This window comes from Moschus berezovskii, chromosome 13, assembly GCF_049115385.1.
Source record: "Moschus berezovskii isolate FMDL1 chromosome 13, NW_MosBer_1.0, whole genome shotgun sequence".
Lineage (NCBI taxonomy): Eukaryota > Metazoa > Chordata > Mammalia > Artiodactyla > Moschidae > Moschus > Moschus berezovskii.
The window spans coordinates 42892511-42915896 of record NC_142472.1 but is presented as its reverse complement, the minus strand read 5'-3'; the positions used below and the strand labels follow the sequence as shown (position 1 = coordinate 42915896).

General features: G+C 36.6%; 1 protein-coding gene across 2 annotated transcripts in view; it reads right to left on the bottom strand.

Annotated features, from left to right (window-relative positions):
* KLHL1 (kelch like family member 1) overlaps positions 1 to 23386 on the bottom strand; it is a 525596-nt gene that overhangs the window by 109552 nt on the left and 392658 nt on the right. For both annotated transcript variants that reach the window (XM_055426442.2, XM_088842848.1), the window contains one exon: positions 17431 to 17655. In XM_055426442.2, coding sequence (XP_055282417.2) covers positions 17431 to 17655 — 225 coding nt within the window. The remainder of the gene's footprint in view (positions 1 to 17430; positions 17656 to 23386) is intronic.

Below are 23386 nucleotides of genomic sequence, written 5' to 3'. Positions count from 1 at the left end.
AAATTGTTTCTTGATATTTTAATTTTAACTTTACATTTCCCCTGGCTAGTTTATGAAAACTCATTTCTTTTATTCTTCTCGCAGATGAGCGTTTTTGGATGTGTATACACAGATTCCCCATGCTTTCACCCCAGTTCACCCTCAGTTGTAAATGAAGCATTCTCAGATGGCTTTGGCAATTTTCCTTTAGCCAAGTATAACAGGCCAGAAGCAGGACTGGGCTTCTTAGCAACAAGAAGGAGGAAAATCCAGTGCCATATTAGGACTCACCAAGTGTCTGCAGGTGACAAACAACCCTGTGCTTGCTCTTGGCAAAGAGATCATCTACTGAGATATTTCTTCCATGAGATCAAGAACTCTGTGAAAGTACAACTGTTTATCCTCTATCTTTCCTGATAATGAAGGAGATCTTTGAATCCTAACATTAGAAGATTGTTTTTTCTTAAGATGCGTCTTTCTTTTTTCAGTCTTAAGTTTGTGAGAATAGATTTTGAGGTTCATATCGTTGCTGAAATCAGCAGAATCAAAATGTCTGAAGATGTTGTTTTTTTTTTTTTTTTCTCCTTTCACAACTTGAGGAGTAGTTTGGCGTGATGTAAATGACTTGAAAACCTTTATGCATCAGAAGTTTGAAGAATGCTTTCATTATCTGTGGACAATAGCATTGCTATTAAAAAGCCTGACAGTAATCTGGTATTTTATTGTAGTTATTTCATTGTTATTCATACATGGCTATTGTTCTCATTAGTTTAAGTGTGATTTTTCCCTCTTTGGGAGATATGTAATTATTTTTTTATCTTTGATATTCTGCAATTTGATACAGATAGAGTGAATTTGCTCTTTTTTCACTCATTTTTCTGATTGCCTTCTGGACTACTCATTTTAGAGGTATGAAAAAATAAATAAAAACCTCAATAAAATAGAATTGAGAGAATAGCAGGGGGAGCTCTCACACCTGGTAACAATAGATGAACCCAATAGGAAGGCAATCTCTTTCCTGGCAAGGATTCAGCCAATGAAAATTCAATTATTAGTTTGATGAAAGAAAAAGCTCTGGTTTGGACCAAATACCAATTCAGTCCTACTAGAAACTCTAAAATTTACAATCTTAATAACAGTACATGCAGTAAACAACTGGTCTACTGACAAAATAAGAGTGTTCATGAATCAATATTGGTGGGAAAATTTTTTAAAGGTTACAAAATGTGCCTACTTCACTTGTTTCATCTGTGCAACATACAACCTGGGGAAGCCTGTATGTACTGCTCCCAAACTTTTAACTTTCCAGTGGACAATTTGAGTTCTGGCAAATGAATTTCATATAACTTCCTTGGTCTTATGGATATAAATGTATTTTAGTTGTAGTTTGCATGTGTTCACACCAGACTGAAACCTTCCCTTGCTTACAGACTATTTCCTTCTTCTACTGCTAAAATCCTTTATGAAAATATTATCCCTACCTGGGGGATGCCTCTCAAACTTCATAAAGAGAGAGGAAACCATTTTCCTGGCCAGGTACTTCTATAATTCTGCCCTATTTGGCTTGTTTTGCAACAGTTTCACTGTGTTTATCACCCTTAATCCTCTGATTAAGTCCAAAGCATTAACAACATTATGAAGACTCAACTGGCAAGATTTGTAGAAACCCTACGAACACCTTGACCCAGATTCACCCCTTTGGGAATTTATAAACTCTCACCCTGTGAGATAATCACAGGAAGTTTAATATACTTGCCTTCTATTTCTTTTGACCCACAACTGATAAAAGATACTCCCGTATTGCAAAAACATAAATGCTTTTATTAAAAATAACCATGTTCTGGTAAAGAAATCTTTTCAGTGTGCTCAAGATGAAGACATTAAGCATTACATCTTTCAATCTGGAGATTTTGTCAATTGGAAAATACCAAACTCTCTTCATACTCTCTGGGTACTGCTAACTAACCCTTGTGCCAACAAACTTCAAGGAAAATGTTCTTTGATTGATGTGATACACCTAAAGAAAGCACTGAACACTGACTGGAACTGCACATTATCTGGTAACCTGAAAGTAAACATTATCTACAATTGAAGCAGAGGACATCTGAGGAGACAACTTCCTCAAGTTATCAAGGCGAGGCCTATCATAAATGTGTCTCCCAAACTTATAATGATGATGTAATGCTTCAGATGAGCTCCAATGATGACGATTTTGATAATGAATATATGGACTTTAGACAGAAATTGACTCAAACTCTTCTTTGTTACGCAAATGCGATCATAATAGGTTTCCAATCTGTGCTCTTTCCTTCTGATATAAGACAGTACACCTTGGAAAGGTCCTTCCTGATATTAGGGACAAAAAGTCTCTGAAACTAGATGTGACTCTTAATCAACACTGAATTTAAAAAAAAAGTTTTTGATTAAAGAGGAAAAAAAAAAAAAACATAAACAGAAATTTCAATTAACTAGAATTGGAACACCAGAAAGGGGAGCTCTCAGATTCTGAGACAGTAGCAGAAGGCCTCTTCTTCTTTCCTGGCAAAGATCCAGAAAACAAAATGTCATGGACTCTTTACTATAATCCTCCCAACTTCCTTTTCCTCTCCATAAAAATGTTCTGCTTCATTTGTTGTTTGGGAACTTGCACATAGCTCACCATAGCAATTCTTTGTTGGCCGCAGTAAACCCATCTTTGTTAGAGAAATATCTGGCTATTTACTTCAGGTCAGCAGAGGCCATGTGTTATACTTCAGATAAATTCTCTCTGATCATTTCTTATTTTCTCTCTCACTTTCTCAATAATTTTTTTCTAAAATTACCACGGATAACAATATCACACTTTCTGATTATTTCTTTGTCTCATCTATTTTGCCATAATTTTATTTCCTCATTGATTTTTAGAGATGACAATCATGCCAATTTTATTTTTTTCAAAATTCTATTTAATATTTCATTTCAACAAACATCTTAAATTTGAAAATTTTTTATACTTTTCTCTCTTTTTATATAACTGATTATTTCAAGACTGAATATCTTTGTTGACTAGCAAAGAATACCAAATACATTTGTGTTCTTTTTGCTTTTGGTATTTATTTATTTATTTATTTTTTTGAACAGAGAAAAATTTATGCGTCGAACCTGGACTGGTCACTTATGATAATATACATGCTACAATTCCATTCTCTCCAATCATTCCACCTTCACCCTCTCCCACAGAGTCCCAAAGACTGTTCTCAATGCCTATGTCTCTTTTGCAGTCTCTTATACAGGGTTCAGGTTACCATTTTTCTAAATTCCATATATATGCGTTAATATACGGTATTGATGTTCTTCTTTCTGGCTTACTTCACTCTGTATAATTGGCTCCAATTTCATCCACCTCATTAAAACTGAATCAAATGCATTCTTTTTGATGGCTGAGAAATACTCCATTGTGTATATGCTTTTGGTATTTAAATTGTTTATTTATTTATTTTTTTAAGTTAAAACTGAACCATGTCTGTGTTTTCAGAGAAGTTGCATTATGTATATCTTTCTCTCTTTTAATCCCTGAAATAGTCCAGGAATTCTTGATAGTTTGTGAATCTGTAATATTAGGTAATAAGTTCCTAGAGTCTATATACATAGAAGGTTTACCTGCTAGGAAGGCTAAATGGGAGACCAGCCTATAAAACAGGTAATCCTTAAATCACGGACATAGAGACTTTTTTGTCCTGATTTATGAGTTCAAATTTTATCATTTTAGTGTATCTAACCCACTGATATGAAAATAACAAACATACCACTATCACCATTTTCCCCCTTTTCACTCAGTGAAATTGAGAAATGTTAATAAATTAACACAGAACTTTATCTATCTATCTAGTCAATTTCTTTACCTACTCATATACTTATTCGTTTGTCTATATCTAAATCTATGTCTGTATTTCAAATCTAAAATACTTGGTTGAATTATTCCTCAAACTCATTCTGTAGAAATTTTCACAATCAAACAGGCTGACAGTTTCAGACCCTCAGATACTAAACCGATATTTTTGTGTGCATGTCTTTTAATTTGTGTACGTAAAATGAAAGAATGAGCCTTAATTAAAAAATAAAATTAAAAAAACATATAAATATAATATGAGTATGGTATTAGGTGTTAGTTCTAGAAGGTATCGTAGGTATTCATAGAACTCTTCAACTTCATCTTCTTCAGCATTAGTGGTTGGAGTATAGACTTGGATTACTGTGATGCTGAATGGTTTGCTTCGGAAATGAAACAAGATCATTTTGTCATATCTGAGTTTGTGCCCAAATACTGCATCTTGGACACTTCTGATTATGAGGGTTACTCCATTTCTTCTAAGGGATTCTTGCCCACCATAGTAGACATAATGGTCATCTGAATTAAAATCGCCCGTTCCAGTCTATTTTAGATCACTGATTCCTAAAATGTTGATGTTCACTCTTGTGATCTCCTATTTGACTGTGCCCAATTTACCTTGATTCATGGACCTAACATTCCAGGTTCCTATGCAATATTGTTCTTTGCAACATTGGACTTTACTTTCACCATCAGACACATCCACAACTGAGAGATGTTTCCACTTTAGCCCAGCCACTTCATTCTTTCCGGAGCTGTTTCTCTCCCCTTCTTTAGCAGCGTTTTGGACAGCTACTGACCTAGGGGGTTCACCTTCCAGTGTCATATCTTTTCAACTTTTCTTTGTGTTCATGGGGCTCTTGAGTCAAGAATACTAAGTGTTTCGCCACTCTCTTCTCCAGTGGGCCATGTTTTGTCATGCCCTGACTACCAGGGACATGTCCTTCAGCCACTGTTTGTAACTGGACAGACATGCCCTGCACCCTGGTTATCCAAATGCTGGTCCTTCTTTAGCCCTTGGGCATGTAAACCTTCACTCGCCACTGGGTGTCAGTCAGTGTGCCATGTTGGGGCTGGCCAAAGGACCTGTTGGATTTTCTGGGAAGGGGGTACAGGGAAGGTTGGAGCTGAGGTTGGAGAATGATCATGAACTGAGGGCTCCTTGGCCTCACTGTTGCTGCTGGCTGTCCTGGGAACTTTCTGCCACCCACATGGCCCACCACTGGCCAATAGCTGGCCACCATCTTTCCTCTCCTCTGGCTCCTCAGAGTTATTATCCAGGTCTGCCCCAAGGTAGTGAGAAGTGCTTCATAGCCTCCTGCCCCACCACATTAGGAACTCAGGGCTCTGGTCACTACCCTGCTCCCACCATGAACTACACCAAACATCAAAAAGATGCCTTTTTTTCAGAGGAGACTGGAATGCAGAAGTAAGAAATCAAGAGATAACTGGCAAATTTGGCCTTGGAGTACAAAATGAAGCAGGGCAAAGGTTAACATAGTTTTACCAAAAGAACATACTGGCAATAGTAAATACCCTCTTCCATCAATGCAAGAAATGACTGTGGCTCAGATCATGAACCCCTTATTGCAAAATTCAGACTTAAATTGAAGAAAGTAGGGGAAACCACTAGGATATTGGAGTATGACCTAAATCATATCCCTATGATTATACAATGGAGGTGATGAACAGATTCAAGGGAGTAGGTTGGATTGACTGAGTGACTGAAGAACTATGGATGGAGGTTCATAATATTGCATGGTGACCAAAACCATATCCCAAGAAAAAAAAATACAAAAAGGCAAAATGGTTGTCTAAGGAGCCCTTACAAATAGCTGAGAAAGGAAGAGAAGTGAAAGGCAATAGAGAAAGGGAAAGATATTCCCATCTGAAAGTCGAGTTCTAGAGACTAGGAAGGCGAGATAAAAATGCCTTTTTAAGTGAACAATGCAAAGACATAGAAAAAAGCAATAGAATGACTAGACATCACTTGAAGAAATGTGGCGATACCAAGGGAATATTTCATGTAAAGATGGGACAATAAAGGACAGAAACAATATGGACCTAACAGAAGCAAAAGATATTAAGAAGAGGAAGCAAGAATGCATGTAAGAACTGTACAAAAAAAAAAAGATCTTAGTGATCCAGATAACCAGGATAGTGTGGTCACTCACCTAGAGCTAGACCCCAGAGTGTGAAGTCAAGTGGGCCATAGGAAGCATTACTATGAGCAAAGATAGTGGAGGTAATGGAATTCCAGGTGAGCTATTTCAAATCCTAAAAGATAATGCTGTTAAAGTGCTGCACTCAATATGCCAACAAATTTGGAAAACCCAGCAGTGGCCACAGGAATGGGAAAGGTCAGTTTTCATTCCAATCCCAAAGAAAAGCAATGCCAAAGAATTTTCAAACTACCGTACATGCTAGCAATATTATGTTCAAAATCCTTCAAGGGAGGGATCAGTAGTACATAAGCCAAGAATTTCCAGATGTACAAGCTGGATTTTAAAAAAGGTAGGGAAACGAGATCAAATTGCCAACATCCTCTGGATGATAGAAAACAAGATAATTGAAAAAAAAAATCTACTTCTCCTTCACTGACTACACTAAAACCTTTACTATGTGGATCACAACAAACAGTTTAAAATTCTTCAAGAGATGGAAATACCAGACCACCTGACCTGTCTCCTGAGAAACCTGTATGCAGGTCATGAAGCAATAGTTAGAACCAGACATGGTATAATGGACTGGTTCAAAATTAGGAACAGAGTAGGCAAGGCTGCTTATTTAACTTATAAGCAGAGTACATCATGCAATATGCTGATTTGGATGACTCACAAGCTGGAATCAAGATTACCAGGAGAAATATCAACAACCTCATATGTGTAGATGATGTCAGTTTAATGACAGAAAATGAAGCGGAACTAAAGAGCCTCTTGATAAAGATGAAAGAGGAGGCTGAAAATTCTGGCTTAAAACTCAACATTCAAAAAACAAAGATCATGGCATCCAGTCTCACCACTTCAAGGCAAGTAAATGGGAAAAAATTGGAAATAGTGGCAGATTTTATTTTCTTGGGTACCAAAATCACTATGGATGGTGACTGTAGCCATGAAATTAAAAGGCATTTGCTCCTTGAAAGAAAAGCTATGACAAACCTAGACAGAGTATTAAAAAGCAGAGACATTACTTTGCCTACAAAAGTGATACATATAGTTAAAGCTATGGTTTTTCTAGTACAAATGTACAGATGTGAGAGTTCGACCATAAAGAAAATTGAGCACTGAAGTTGATACTTTGAAACTGGTGTGGCCAAAACTCTTGAGAGTCCCTTGGACAGGAAGGAAATCAAACCAGTCAATCGAAAAGGAAATCAACCTTGAATATTCGTTGAAAGGACTGATGTTGAAGCTGAAACTCCAATACTTTGGCCACCTGATGTGAGGAACTGACTCATTTGAAAAGACCCTGATGCTGGGAAAGATTGAGGGCAGGAGAAGAAGGGGATGACAGAGGATGAGATGGTTGGATGGCATCAGCGACTCAATGGACATGAGTTTGAGTAAACTCTGGGAGTTGGTGATGGACAGGGAGGCCTGGCGTGCTGCAGTCCATGGGGTCACAAAGAGTTAGACATGACCGAGTGACTGAACTGAACTGAACTGTGAGTATTTAATTAGTTAGTAAATGTCGAGTACAGATTGAACTTTTTATTCACATTACCTCTGAATAGGAATATCCTTTTTATTTTAAGAATGTTCACACATATGATCAGCCATTTGAAGCAGCATTGTCTACCATGATAGATGACAATGTTTTGAGTTACTTCTTATTCCTGACTAAAAAGCTAAGGTCAGTGATTCAGAGCTATCTCACAGATCTCTAGAGTGAGTAGAAGCAATTATGCAAGTTGGGGCACCCAGTACCTTTCCTGGAAGCATTTTTGTCCTTACCAGACTTTCCAAGGGGTGTCATTTTCACTTGAATTAACAAGCTTGTCTTAATTTCAGCCATGTTCCAGGACATCTGATCAATTTTATAAGCTAAACATTATGCTTATTTGTTTTTCAGTTGTTTTTTGTTTGCTTGTTTGTGTACAGCCTGAAGTTTCATACATTATGTTTGTCTGTTATGCATGTGTCCTTTCAGTTCAGGGGTGGCTAACTTCACCATCCATGGGGCAGAGTCACTGTTCACCAACATAGTTGAAAAAAAGCCAACATCAGTGTTATTCTCATTGCTTTTAAAATGTTTTCCTGTGCTGATGGCTATACCATATAAGACAATTGTCAAGTTTTAGTAGCCATCATGTTTTCAAAAGACTCATTTTCTAATGGGTTAGCCAGTTTTTGCTTATTGTACCCACATAAACATCATCTCTATTGTTGACATCTGCAGCAATGACAAAATAAAAGATAATGAGAACACTGACAAAATGTTTCAAAATCAGAATTCTGAAAGAGAAATAAAAATATTAAATATTTGGAGATTTATTCAAGAAAAAAATAAAAGCAGCTTAATCTACATAAGAATAATGAGCTCTGTGATTTTATTCCAAGCACCTTCTCCGTAACTGTGCAATAATCTTGAAAACCAACAACCTCATGATCAAGGTAGTGATGAAATCTAACAGCATATCAGCCAATGGAAGGCTCTGGACAGATTTTGGAGATTCTCAGAAGTCTCATTCTTAGGAAATTGCTATTATTCTGATGGGTCTGGTAGTTCTCTGAAAACCTACACTTGGAAGGGTTTCTTGTTTCACCTGATTAAGGCTTCTTCTTACTGAGAATGCTCCAGGATGTGTGTCAAGGAAAAAAAAAAAATCAGTGGCAACTACTTAATGTCAATGCAGCCTGAGGTGGTGAAAACAGTTAAAGCAAACAAGAAGCTGAAAAAAAAAAAATAATAACTTGACAGAAGAACTGGGGAAAGGATGTCCTTGGAGAAATTTGAAAAGATTGACATATTCCTGGTACTCTTAAAGGTCATGTACACATGCACAGGTAAAATCTGTGAAGGTAATAAGTTTTCATCTCTATCTGACCTTGAGGATTTGTGTAAGCTGGAATGAAAGATAAGTCATGAAGAGTCTAGCTCTTGCTAAAAATCTACTTATGATGTTTTAAACCTGATCATAAGCTATTACAAAGGCTTTACCTGGCAGGTCTCATAGGGGAAATCTATCCCTACACCAATCTTGGTGCAAAACCAAAGTGTTGCAAACTTTCAAGAAAGTTGCCGTGAAGGACTCAGATTATCTAGCTGATCACGCTCTTCACATATTTGCATTTCTCTCCCAGGCACCTTTCATCCTAAGGTACCCATGTCTGAGTCATGGAAGAGGTCTTCTTCAAGCACTTCCGCCAAGACCTTTATGAGGAAAGGAGAAAGAAAACTTGCCTTTGCTTAGGGGCTCAGTGTTCATGTCGGGGCAATCCTTCAACACTTTAGTGGTCAGTTCACAACTCTGCCTTATCAGGAGCTTAGCTGAGCTGGGAGATAGCTGGGTTCAGGAACCTACAAGTAGGATGAACTCAAAACTAGGCACACATAGGCATATCAAAAACTGTTAAAAGTCAAGTAGCAAAAGAGGAGCAACTTATCAGGCACAAGGGATTCTCAAAAAGATTAACAGTTTATTGCTCATCAAGGACACCAGAAGACATGGTATGACATATTCAAAGTGCTAACATAAAAAGACTGTTAAAATTTTATGTCCTTTAAAAATAAAGGAGAAATGATCATATATCAAGATTAAAATAAATAAATAAATAAAACATAAAGGGAATTTGTTGCTAGTAGATATTCCCTGAAAGGGGTACTTTAGGTCAGGATGTAGACATTTCTAGATAGGAACATAAATTATGAAGAACAGTAAGAGCTCTATTAAGGTAATAACTGTATTTATAATAATTTATAACACTTTATTTTCGCCTGTCATTATAAAGACATCTGCATAAAGTAATAATTTTAAAACTGTATTGAGATGGATGTAAAATGTATAAATATGCAATTTGTATGAAAATAACAGATATGTGGCTATCAAACGCAGTCCTACATAAGTCAGAGGGCTGCCATTATAAAATTTCAAATCTAATTACAAAGCTACAGTAATCAAGGCAGTATGGTATTGGTGTAAGTATAGGCAGGATATTAATAGAGTAGAACTGAGTGTCTATAAATATATCTTTATATTTATGGCCAATAAATTTTTGATGATGCACCAAGATAACTCAATGGAAAAGAAAGATTTTTTTCAACAAGGAACAGTGAAACAACATGCAAAAATTATGTTGAGCTATTCAGTTCAGTTCTGTTCAGTGGCTCAGTCGTGTCCAACTCTTTGCGACCTCATGAATCACAGCACGCCAAGCCTCCCTGTCCATCACCAACCCCCGGAGTTCACTCAAACTCATGTTCATCGAGTCGGTGATGCCATCCAGCCAACTCATTATCGTCGTCCAAGTCTCCTCCCGCCCCCAATCCCTCCCAACATCAGAGACTTTTCCAGTGAGTCAACTCTTCGCATGAGGTGGCCAAAGTATTGGAGTTTCAGCTTCAGCATCAGTCCTTCAAATGAAAACCCCGGATTGATCTCCTTTAGAATAGACTGGTTGGATCTCCTTGCAGTCCAAGGCATTCCCAAGAGTCTTCTCCAGCACCACAGTTCAAAAGCATCAATTCTTCGGTGATCAGCTTTCTTCACAGTCCAACTCTCACATCCATACGTGACCACGGGAAAAACCATAGCCTTGACTAGACGGACCTTGGTTTGCAAAATAATGTCTCTGCTTTTTAATATACTATCTAGGTTGGTCATAACTTTCCTTCCAAGGAGTAAGCGTATTTAAATTCCTTGGCTGCAATCAGCATCCACAGTGATTTTGGGACCCAAAAAATAAAGTCTGACACTGTTTCCACGGTTTCCCCATCTATTTCCCATGAAGTGATGGGACCAAATGCCATGATCTTTGTTTTCTGAATGTTGAGTTCCAAGCCAAGCTTTTCACTCTCCTCTTTCACTTTCATCCAGAGGCTTTTGAGTTCCTCTTCATTTTCTGCCATAAGGGTGGTGTCATCTGCATATCTGAGGTTATTGATATTTCTCCCAGCAATCTTGATTCCAGCCTGTGCTTCTTCCAGCCCAGCGTTCCTCGTGATGTACACTGCACATAAGTTAAATAAGCAGGGTGACAATATACATCCTTGACATACTCCTTTTCCTATTTGGAACCAGTCTGTTGTTCCATGTCCAGTTCTAACTGTTGCATCCTGACATGCATACAGTTTTCTTAAGAGGCAGGTCAGGTGGTCTGGTATTCCCATCTCTTTCAGAATTTTCCACAGTTTATTGTGATCCACACAGTCAAAGGCTTTGGCATAGTCAATGAAGCAGAAATAGATGTTTTTCTGGAACTCTCTTGCATTCTCCATGATCCAGCGGATGTTGGCAATTTAATCTCTGGTGCCTCTGCCTTTTCTAAAACCTGCTTGAACATCTGGAAGTTCACAATTCATGTACTGCTGAAGCCTGGCTTGGAGAATTTTGAGCTTAACTTTGTTAGATTGTGAGATGAGTGCAATTGCACAGTAGTTTGAGCATTCTTTGGCATTGCCTTTCTTTGGGATTAGAATGAAGACTGACCTTTTCCAGTCCTGTGGTCACTGCTGAGTTTTCTAAATTTGCTGGCATATTGAGTGCAGCACTTTCACAGCATCATCTTTCAGGTTTTGAAATAGCTCAACTGGAATTCCATCAGCTCCACTAGCTTTGTTCGCAGTGATGCTTTCTAAGGCCCACTTGACTTCACATTCCAAGATGTCCGGCTCTAGGTCAGTGATCACACCATCGTGATTATCTTGGTCGTGAAGAACTTTTTTGTACAGTTCTTCTGTGTATTCTTGCCATCTCTTCTTAATATCTTCAGCTTCTGTTAGGTCCATAATATTTCTGTCCTTTATTGAGCCCATCTTTGAATGAAATGTTCCCTTGGTATCTCTAATTTTCTTGAAGAGGTCTCTTGTCTTTCCTATTCTGTTGCTTTCCTCTATTTCTTTACATTGATCACTGAAGAAGGCTTTCTTATCACCTTGCTATTCTTTGGAACTCTGCATTCAGATGCTTATATCTTTCCTTTTCTCCTTTGCTTTTCGCTTCTCTTCTTTTCACAGCTATTTGTAAGGCCTCCTCAGACAGCCATTTTGCTTTTTTGCATTTCTTTTCCATGGGGATGGTCTTGGTCCGTGTCTCCTGTACAATGTCATGAACCTCTGTCCAGAGTTCATCAGGCACTCTATCTATCAGATCTAGTCCCTTAAATCTATTTCTCACTTCTACTGTATAATCATAAGGGATTTGATTGCGGTCATATCTGAATGGTCTAGTGGTTTTCCCTACTTTCTTCAATTTAAGTCTGAATTTGGCAATAAGGAGTTCATGATCTGAGCCACAGTCAGCTCCTGGTCTTGTTTTTGCTAACTGTATAGAGCCTTTCCATCTTTGGCTGCAGAGAATATAATCAATCTGATTTCGGTGTTGACCATCTGGTGATGTCCATGTGTAGAGCCTTCTCTTGTGTTGTTAGAAGAGGGTGTTTGCTATGACCAGTGAATTCTCTTGGCAAAACTCTATTAAACTTTGCCCTGCTTCATTCCGTGCTCGAAGGCCAAATTTGCCTGTTACTCCAGATGTTTCTTGACTTCCTACTTTTGCATTCTAGTCCCCTAAAATGAAAAGGACATCTTTTTAGGGTGTTAATTCTAAAAGGTCTTATAGGTCTTCATAGAACCATTCAACTTTGGCTTCTTCAGCATTACTGGTTGGGGCATAGCCTTGGATTACTCTAATATTGAATGGTTTGCCTTGGAAATGAACAGAAATCATTCTGTTGTTTTTAAGATTGCATCCAAGTATTGCATTTCGGACTCTTTTGTTGACCATGATGGCTACTCCATTTCTTCTAAGGGATTCCTGCCCACAGTAGTAGATATAATGGTCATCTGAGTTAAATTCACCCATTCCAGGCCATTTTAGTTCACTGATTCCTAGAATGTCGACGTTCACTCTTGCCATCTCCTGTTTGACCACTTCCAATTTGCCTTGATTCATGGACCTAACATTCCAGGTTCCTATGCAATATTGCTCTTTACAGAATCAGACCTTGCTTTTACCACCAGTCACATCTACAACTGGGTATTGGTTTTGCTTTGGCTCCATCCCTTCTTTCTGGAGTTATTTCTCCACTGATCTCCAGCAGCATACTGGGCACCTACCGACCTGGGGAATTCCTCATTCAGTATCCTGTCATTTTGCCTTTTGATACTGTTCATGGGGTTCTCAAGGCAAATATACTGAAGTGGTTTGCCATTCCTTTCTCCAGTGGACCACATTCTGTCAGACCTCTCCACCATGACGCACCCGTCTTGGGTGGCCCCACACAGCATGGATTAGTTTCTTTGAGTTAATCAGGGCTGTGGTCCATGTGATCAGATCGACTAGTATTTTCTCTGATTATGATTTCAGTGTGTCTGCCCTCTGATGCCCCCTCCCAATTAGTTCACATCATATTAATAAATAGATTATGTTTTTAAATTTAAGACCTAAAAGTATAAAATTTCTAAAGCATTAGCATAAATTTTAGGACCATTGATTAGACAATATTTTCTCTTGTACTCCACCACAAGAAGAAACAAAAAAATGAAAAGAAAAGGAATTTAACTTTAGCGAGTCAATAGTTTTTGTGTTTCAAAGGATCCCATCAAAAAGTTAAATTAGAACACATAGAATGGGATGAAATATTCACAATGTTATATATGATAGAAAACTCATATATAGAATAAAAAGTGAACAATAAAAGGAAAAATAACCTGAACAAAAGTTATATACATTTATCCAGAGAAGGTACAAATGGTCAATAAACTCATGAAGTATTTCTCAAAATTATTCATTAGAGAAATTTCTACAAAATCATGAGATACATTGTGATCATTATAATAGAAAAAGAATAAACAGTAACAAGTGTTATCAAGATTGTGGAAAATTGGCACCCTCATATTTTTCTGAGGAGATAAAAAATGGAACAGCCATCCTGGAAAATAGCTTGGCAGTTCTTCCAAATTTTAAAGATGGAGCTACTGTGTAATTCAACAACTTTTCTCATATGTACATATCCAACAGAATTTAACATATATATTCATACAAAAATACATACATGGATATTCATTTTAGTTTTATTCATAATAACCAAAAAGTGAAAACAACTCAGAAAACCACAAATTATATGATTATATTTAAATGAATTATCTTGAGTTGGCAATTTCACTGGGACAGAAAATAGTTTAATTTTTGCTAAAGGGGCCAAGCAGATGGGGCAATGGTGAGTGACTGCTATTGATTACAAGGTTTCTTTTTAGGATGATAAAAATATTTTGGAGTTTGATAGTGGTGATAAATACATAGGAGAAGGCAATGGCAACCCACTCCAGTGTTCTTGCCTAGAGAATCCCAGGGATGGGGGAGCCTGGTGGGCTGCTGTCTATGGGGTCACACAGAGTCAGACATGACTGAAGCTACTTAGCAGCAGATGACTACATAACTCTGTGAATAGACTCAAAAGTACTCAATTCTACACTTTAACACTTAATTTTATCTCAGTTGAAAATTAAACAAACAAAAACAAACCTTATCATATATTTAACATACAACACAAAGCATGGCATATAGAAAATCCGTAATCAACAATAGCTACATTACTATTTTATCAATTTTTCCTAAAACTCTTTACTTGCAAACAGTGTATTGTAAGAATGACTTCTTCAATTTTATACAAAATAAATGTTGTGGGAAAGAAGACATGATTTATAGAACTACATGTTTCACAGATATAATGTTAAAATAAAAACTCAGCATGCTGAGGCAATTGTGATCTTAATTAGCTTCATTCCCTAGAGAGATGCATTACTCCCTGATATCACAGACTTAACATGAATACAGTTTTATTTGCTATTTAATCCAGAAGAAGAATCAATCTTCATTTATTGATAGCTATGAAATCTTTTTTACCACATATTCAACTTTAACAACCAAAGAACTCATGTGGCTTTCTAATATAATCATGTAAGAATTTTTTTCAAACAAACCTAGGTTGGGGAAAGCTATATAGGTCAACTAAAGTATTTTGAGTTTTTATTTTATATTAAAATTTTACTTTAGTTTCTTACCACTTGGAGTATAATATGGGATACATGGTCAATATTGTAATCTCACTGCATATCACAAAGCAAGACATTTACTAACTATGGCAAATAAAATAAAAATCAGAAAACTGATAAAAGTGAAGGTAAATCAGAAGAACAAAAAGGTAAGTTGTTTTAGTTCAGAGCTGTTTTTAAAGTTTGTCTTAGATGATGGCAGATATGAATTAGAATGTAGTGCTGAAGACCTTAAAGTTAAACTACCATTAATTTTTGTTTTTTAAATGGTCTATGATTTTGCTTTCCTATGAAAGTCTGGATCAGTAAATTTGCGATTAGACCTCAATATCTTCCTAATGTGTATTTCTAAAAGTACTTAGACAATTATCTGACATATTTCAGGTGTCTTCAAAAATCTAACTAGGACTTCTTACAATCCACAGGATGAAAAACACAAATTCAGGATCTATATTATATTACTCTTTTTCACATATTTGTTGAGGACTTTATAATTTACAAATGATTTCACATTCATTATCATCATCCAATTTTAATCTAATCATAACTTTGAATCGGTGGCAAGTGAAGAAATGAAGGCTCATAGTTTAACTGCTGGCCCCAAATCAAGCCAATATCCAATGATAGATTGAAACTCACACCCAGAACTTCTGAATCCAAATACAGTTCACCCCATCTCCAGGTTACTCCCTAGTGGAGATCAGTTGAATCCTATTATATTGACTTCTAGTGCCTATTGATGGGTCATTCTTTTCCTAAATCTGTTCTGCCCTCTCCCCGTGGACTTCTCAAGTGGAATCAATTAAATGCAAAGATTTGACTATTCATGAATCCTAAAGAAAACCACCTTAATTACTTTCTCAATTCACATTAACTGTTTTTTCTTCCACATTTTATTACTCTGGTCTTTCCATGATAGTTCTGCATTTTCTCTTCATAGTAGATGAATGTTACATGCTGTATGAGTATCATTCTTTGAAAACTAAGAATAACTTGGAAATTTCTATTGTTGAGTTCCTTCACCCATTTCACCCACTCTCAAAACCCTGCTTCAGATAACAACCAATCTTTTCTCTAAATCCATGATTTTTTTTTTTTCATATTCCACATGTAAGTGAAGTCATATGGTTATTTTTCTCTGTCTAACTTATTTCACTAGGCATAATTTCTTCAAAGCCCATCCATGTTGTGGCAAATGGCAAGATTTCATTATTCTTAATGGCTGAACAATATTTCATCATGTATATGTATCACATTTTCTTTTTCCATTCATCCATTGATGGAAACCAAGGATATTTCATCTTGGTATATTTAACATCACTCTTTAACAGTTTAATGCACATTGGTCAACACACAAAAATGTCAAGAATCTATCTATATATATGTTCATATAAATATATCAACATATATATATACATCAACACACACACATATATATGTTCCAAATTAGTTCACAACTTACCTCAAGTTAATGACAATTAATCAAAATAATACTATATTTGAACACACATTCTTACTTTCCCTGGTGGCTCAGACAGTAAAGCATCTGTCTACAATGTGGGAGACCTGGGTTCGATCCCTGGGTCGGGAAGATTCCCTGGAGAAGGAAATGGCAACTCACTCCAGTCCTCTTGCCTAGAAAATCCCATGGACAGAGGAGACTGGTGCAGGCTACTGTCCATGGGGTCGCAAAGAGTTGGACACAACTGAGCGACTTCACTTTCTTTCACTTTCTTACTTTCAATAAAATACTAATAGCCAGGACATGGAAGCAACCTAGATGTCCATCTGCAGACGAATGGATAAGAAAGCTGTGGTACATATACACAATGGAATATTACTCAGCAATTAAAAAGAATACATTTGAATCAGTTCTAATGGGGTGGATGAAACTGGAGCCTATTATACAGAGTGAATTAAGTCAGAAAGAAAAACACCAATACAGTATACTAATGCATGTATATGGAATTTAGAAAGATGATAATGATAACCCTGTATACGAGACAGCAAAAGAGACACAGATGTATAGAACAGTCTTTTTGACTCTGTGGGAGAGGGCGAGGGTGGGATGATTTGGGAGAATGGCATTGAAACATGTATATTATCATATGTGAAACGAATCGCCAGTCCAGGTTCGATGCATGATACAGGATGCTCGGGGCTGGTGCACTGGGATGAACCAGAGAGATGGGATGGGGAGGGATGTGGGAGGGAGGTTCAAGATGGGGAACACATGTACACCCGGGGCAGATTCATGTCAATGTATGGCAGAACCAATACAATAATGTAATTAGCCTCCAATTAAATTAATTAATTAAAAAATAAATAAAATACTTTCCAAAAATTATGTCAATAAAGAAGAATCTTACCTAGACCATGTCTATGTGTTGACATTGGTGGTAAAATAGTCCAAGTCTTGGTTTTGGGGTTGTAACATTCAACAGTGTTCAATGTCTTCAAGCCATCTCGACCTCCAATTACAAAGAGTTTGTCATCAATAACAGCCACACCAAACTGCAATCTCCTGCCATTCATCATCCCTGCCTGGATCCACAAATTTGTTCGGAGGTCATATTTCTCTATGGTTGTAGCTCCTGATAAAACATAAATCAAAGAGTCGCTGTTTACTATGAATCCAAAAAAGAAACTTCCCAAGACACTGCACAAATAAGGATATGAAAACATTCTTGTCACATTCCCTTTCCTGAAGAAAAAGATGGCAAGAAAAAAAAGGGAGTGGTAATTTAAGTACCTTATTTTCTTTTCTTGGCAGATAAGACATTAATGATTAAAGTAGACACAAATGTTCAGCTTATTTGAATTACATAATGATCTCATGCTAAACTACTGACTCAATGGAATCATTATTTAGCATGACAGTTCTGTAAATTTTATAGGTTCCCTTTATCATTGTTTGCTGTAAAAAAAATAACGTAAGCCTAACCTAAAAGAAATATATTAAAATCATTTTAAATAACTGTTACACATGCTAATTGTATAATTTCTGAGAGTGAAGAGAAGTTAATTTAGCAAATTCTTTACAAAATTGCTTTAAAATTTGTCTATGTCTTAAATAACAAAGGTTTTAAAAGTCAGCTTTAAGATATGCAAACAAATGTTAGCTGTGTTTTTTTTTTTTTAACTTTATTTTTTAAAAAATGCATCCAGTGAATAACAATAGAATTTAAAGACAGGAAATGATCTCCTATCCTTATCAACTATGTTATAATCTAAATAAAATAGTTTATCTTTCCTAAAAGCTTTTTAATGTATAAGTTTGAGAAATGCAGTGAATCTGACTAGTAAAATTGAAATTGAAAGAATAAGCTAAGTCATTGATAACATATGTTTTAAGGGATCCAGTTAAACATTTCACATTAAAAATATTTACCATGAACTAATTCACAAATGTTTATATTATAAATTATAAGCCAGGAAACACTGATCTTGCTTCAGTGTTTCGTCATAGTGTTTAAACTCATATTCACCAATATAGCATCTTAATGAATAAATATCCCTACTTTTACAAGTCAACATTTTGTGTTTTTTCACTTATGCACTAAAAATTATTTTACTTGTAATATATTACAAGTTTGCAAATTAGGGAAGACATTCTTCAGAGGTCTCATTTATTCATAGAACCTAACAAACAATGAACTAAACAAATATAAACAACTTGGCAGTAAAAGGTTTACTGATTGAAGTAAAAATGGTGTAATTTATAATCAATTTTTATTCAAAAGTGACAAAGCAGTAATAATATAAATACAAATGAGTTAGAATGAATTAAATCTGGCTTTTTGATGTTATTAAATACATGAACTAATTTTCATACAGCTAAATATGAAGTATTATAGTACTATTAACATTGTTAGAGTAAAAATGAACTTTAATATTCATGAAAGTCATTTGATATAGTTTGTTAACATAAAATATTATTTAAATAAATCTGCTTATTTTATGCTTAAATGTAATTATTATGAAACTGAAAGTCTCTCTGTTGTGTCTGACTCTTTGTGACCCCATGGACTATACAGTCCTTGGAATTCTCCAGGCCAGAATACTGGAGTAGGTAGCCTTTCCCTTTTCCAGGGGATCTTCCCAACCCAGGGATTGAACCCAGATCTCCTGCATTGTAGGTGGATTCTTTATGTTTTATATTATAAGTTTTATTCAGATATATAAAAATTGAAATTCCAAGGTGACCTAAAGTTTTAAACCATTTCAAGGTCATCTGAATTATCAAAGCTTAATAGCACTGGAATGCAATGAATGTCTCAAAACTGAATTGTATGTTATACGCAAATGCCTCTCTCTTATGACTGCTGCTGCTGCTGCTGCTAAGTCGCTTCAGTAGTGTCCGACTCTGTGCGACCCCAGAGATGGCAGCCCACCAGGCTCCCCTGTCCCTGGGATTCTCCAGGCAACCCACTGGAGTGGATTGCCATTTCCTTCTCCAATGAATGAAAGTGAAAAGTGAAAAGTGAAAGTGAAGTCGCTCAGTCATGTCCGACCTTTAGCAACCCCATGGACTGTAGCCTACCAGGTTCCTCTGTCCATGGGATTTTCCAGGCAAGAGTACTGGAGTAGGCTGCCATTGCCTTCTCCCCTCTTATGACTAACTCTTGACAAATCATGAAAGAAGAAACAGTGTAACCTAATCGTGATTAATCCATTGACAAGAAACCAATATTTTGCAGATCTGGGTATGCAAGGAAATAAATGTCTGAACAACTAGTTTCTTAATCTCCAAAACCTTGATCAAATTTTCTGCAGAAAATCTAAAGTATAGTCATCTTTCTAAAAGAAAATCATTGACAATATGTGAAGTTAATGGCCTCTGAACAACCAAAGATGATGCTATTCAAAGGGGAAATTGAGAACTTGATTTGGGATTCAGAGTCTCATTCAAGCAAACTAGGTATGTCTTAAACCTCAGCGCATGGCAGGATTTTTTATTTTTACAGTGTTTTTCCTCTAGCTGCAGTTTTCAAAGGTGATCTATATATTTTTATCCTAAAGTGACTACATCAGCAATAGGAATGCATTCCTATATTCATTATGTAAAATTTAAAAGTTGTTTAAATTTACTACGGCTATTGTAAAAAATTATCTCAAATTACCAGCCTAACAAACACACATTAGCTCTTAGTTCTGAAGGTCAGGCATTCAAATCAGATCTTTTGTTAAAATCAAGGTGTTGGCAGCTCTTCCTTTCTGGAGGCTCTAGAGGAGCGGTGCTTAGTTCTCACCTGTTCTTTGTGACCTCTCCTTCCATCTTCAGGGCCTGCAACATAGTGTTTCTCTGACTGTAATTCTTGTGATTATAATAGGCTCACCCCAATTTAATTTGAGTTAATGTAGGACAATCTATTTAAGGTCAGCTAATTAGCAACCTTAATTCCCTTCACAACCAGCCCCTTTCTTGCACTTGCTATGTAAACTCACATACTCTTTTCCTGGGGATAAGGTTTTAGACATCTTTACATATATACATACATACATGTTAGTCACTCAGTTGTGTCTGACTCTTTGTGATTTCACGGACTGTAGCCTGCCAGGCTCCGCTGTCCGTGGGACTCTCTAGGAAAGAATACTGGAGCAGATTGTTATTCCCTTCTCCAGAGGATCTTCCTGACCCAAGAATCAAATCCAGGTCTCCTGAATTGCAGGCAGATTCTTTACTATCTGAGCTATAAGGAAGTCCCATAGATATCTTTGGGAGGCATTATTTTCTTACCCTAGAAATCAAGGTCTATGTTCACTCTACTCTTCAGTTTTGATTAGTTAAAAAAAAGAAATTTAAGTAATATAAAACAAGTATTTCTTGATTTGCAGAGTTTACTATGCTGCTGCTAAATCACTTCAGTCGTGTCCTACTCTGTGCGACCCCATGGACGGCAGCCCACCAGGCTCCCTCGTCCCTGGGATTCTCCAGGCAAGAACACTGGAGTGGGTTTCCATTTCCTATAGTAGTCAATAAATTGTTTCCTCATTCAGTCAGCATGTAATATAAATATTTCATCTAGTTTTTAATGATCATGAAGTTAAAAATATGCCTGCTCTTTTTCTAATGAAAGTTATTAATAATAATATTCTGTAAGGAATTTTCTAACCAGCATACCTCATTAGTTATCTGTATAAACTTCCTAACTATGTTTTGCTTGTAAAAATTTATCAACTTTTCTTTTTTGAGTCCTGTTGTTTCCTTTTACGTTTCCCCTTAGTGGTTTCCTGAGTCAGAGGAAGGATGAAGCCATTCTGTCTAAGCAGTGTTACCCTGTGTTGTTCCTTAATGCCTGCAAAGTGGAGGTACAACTTTAAAATGTGTGACTGCAGGTCAAATAGCAGCCTATTTTCATAAACTCTCTTTCAGTAATCTGTATGACATTGGAAGATGGCTTCCAGCTTCAGACGAGAACACAGCCTTGCCAGCACCTTGCTTTCAAGCCTTTTGAGATCTTGAGCAGAGAAACCAGACATGCCTTCCTGCACCTGTGACCCACCGTGAGCTAAAAGTTTGTACTTGTTTTCTTTCTTTTTTTTTTTTAGTTTTGGGTATTTACTTTTTTTTTTTTACTTTACAATATTGTATTGGTTTTGCCATACATTAATCTGCCACGGGTGTGCTAGATGTCCATCAGTAGACAAATGGAAAGAAAGCTGTGGTACATATACCCGATGGAGTATTGCTTAGCCATTAAAAAGAATACATTTGAATCAGTTCTAATGAGGTGGATGAAACTGGAGCCTATTATCCAGAATGAAGTAAGCCAGAAAGAAAAACACCAAGACAGTATACTAATGTATACATATGGAATTTAGAAAGATGGTAACAATAACTCTGTATGTAAGACAATAAAAGAGACTCAGATGTATAGAACAGTCTTTTGGACTCTGTGGGAGAGAGCAAGGGTGGGATGATTTGGGAGAATGGCATTGGTACTTGTTTTAAAAATTGTTTATGGCAATGTGTCACAGCAGTAATAGAGTATAGTTTATTTTAATTTTCATTTTTAAATGTATATTTTTCCAACTTCAATAACATAACTAGAAGATATTAGATACAATACAAACCCAAAAGTGTTTTTCTCATGACAAAACAAACAGTAAACTCCTTTCTTAAAATATAAAGCTGAGAAAAAGTGCTCAGTATGTCATTAAAGTGTAATTGTAGGTATCTTTGGAATTGTCCATGCTGCTGCTGCTAAGTCACATCAGTCGTGTCCGACTCTGTGCAACCCCACAGATGGCAGCCCACCATGCTCCTCTGTCCCTGGTATTCTCCAGGCAAGAATACATACAGTCAGATGTGATTATAAGTTGCTGCTGCTGCTGCTGCTGCTAAGTCACTTCAGTCATGTCCGACTCTGTGTTACAGATGGTTTATTCCGTATCTATAATTCAAATATTTACCAATGATACTTATCTTGAATACTGCACAGAATAAAATGATAGGAGTTCTCTAAAATAGATGTCACAAAATATAAAGAAGCTAAAGGTTTTTATTTAACTCAATAGAAAGGAGTTCAGGTATCACAGAATGTTTTTACTATAACTGTGTGTGCCTGCTAAGTTGCTTCAGTCATTCATGACTCTTTGCCACTCCATGGACTCTAGCCCACCAGGCTCTTCTGTCCATGGGATTCTCCAGGCAAGAATACTGGAGAGAGTTTACCATTTCCTCCTCCAAGTATCTTCCCTACCCAGGGATACAATCTAGGTCTCTTGTGTCTCCTGCTGTAGCAGGTGGGTTCTTTACCACTAGAGTCACCTGGGAAGCCCATACTGTAATTTTAATATAATATTAATAAGCTTAGTAACAGAGCTTCTGCAATGGCTCAGTGGAAAAGAATCCACCTGCAATGAGAAACAGAAGAAACAGTTTCCATCCCTGCATCAGGGAAGATTATCTGGAGGAAATGGCATACTCACTCCAGAACCTTTGCTGAAAAATACCATGGACAGTGGAGCATGGTGGACTATAGTCATTGGGGTTGCAAAGAGTTGGACATGATTGAGCAGAGAGAGAACAAGCTTAGTTACCTGACTTTCAATACTTTTTACAAATCTGCAAATCAAAATGGTCTGAGACAGTTGAAAGTAGCAATAGCTGATAGTGAAGGAATAACCAGGAAAAAAAAATGGATTGTTTTGACTCAGAACAAACATTTATGGTTATTATAACAAAACACATTATATAATGACCAAAGAACATCATGGCCCAATAATAAGTAATGTATCCTAATGCCATCAAACTTTCAGAAAGGCTAAATTTGTCAGATATATATACTTTTTTATAGAAAACAAATATTGAGAAGCATT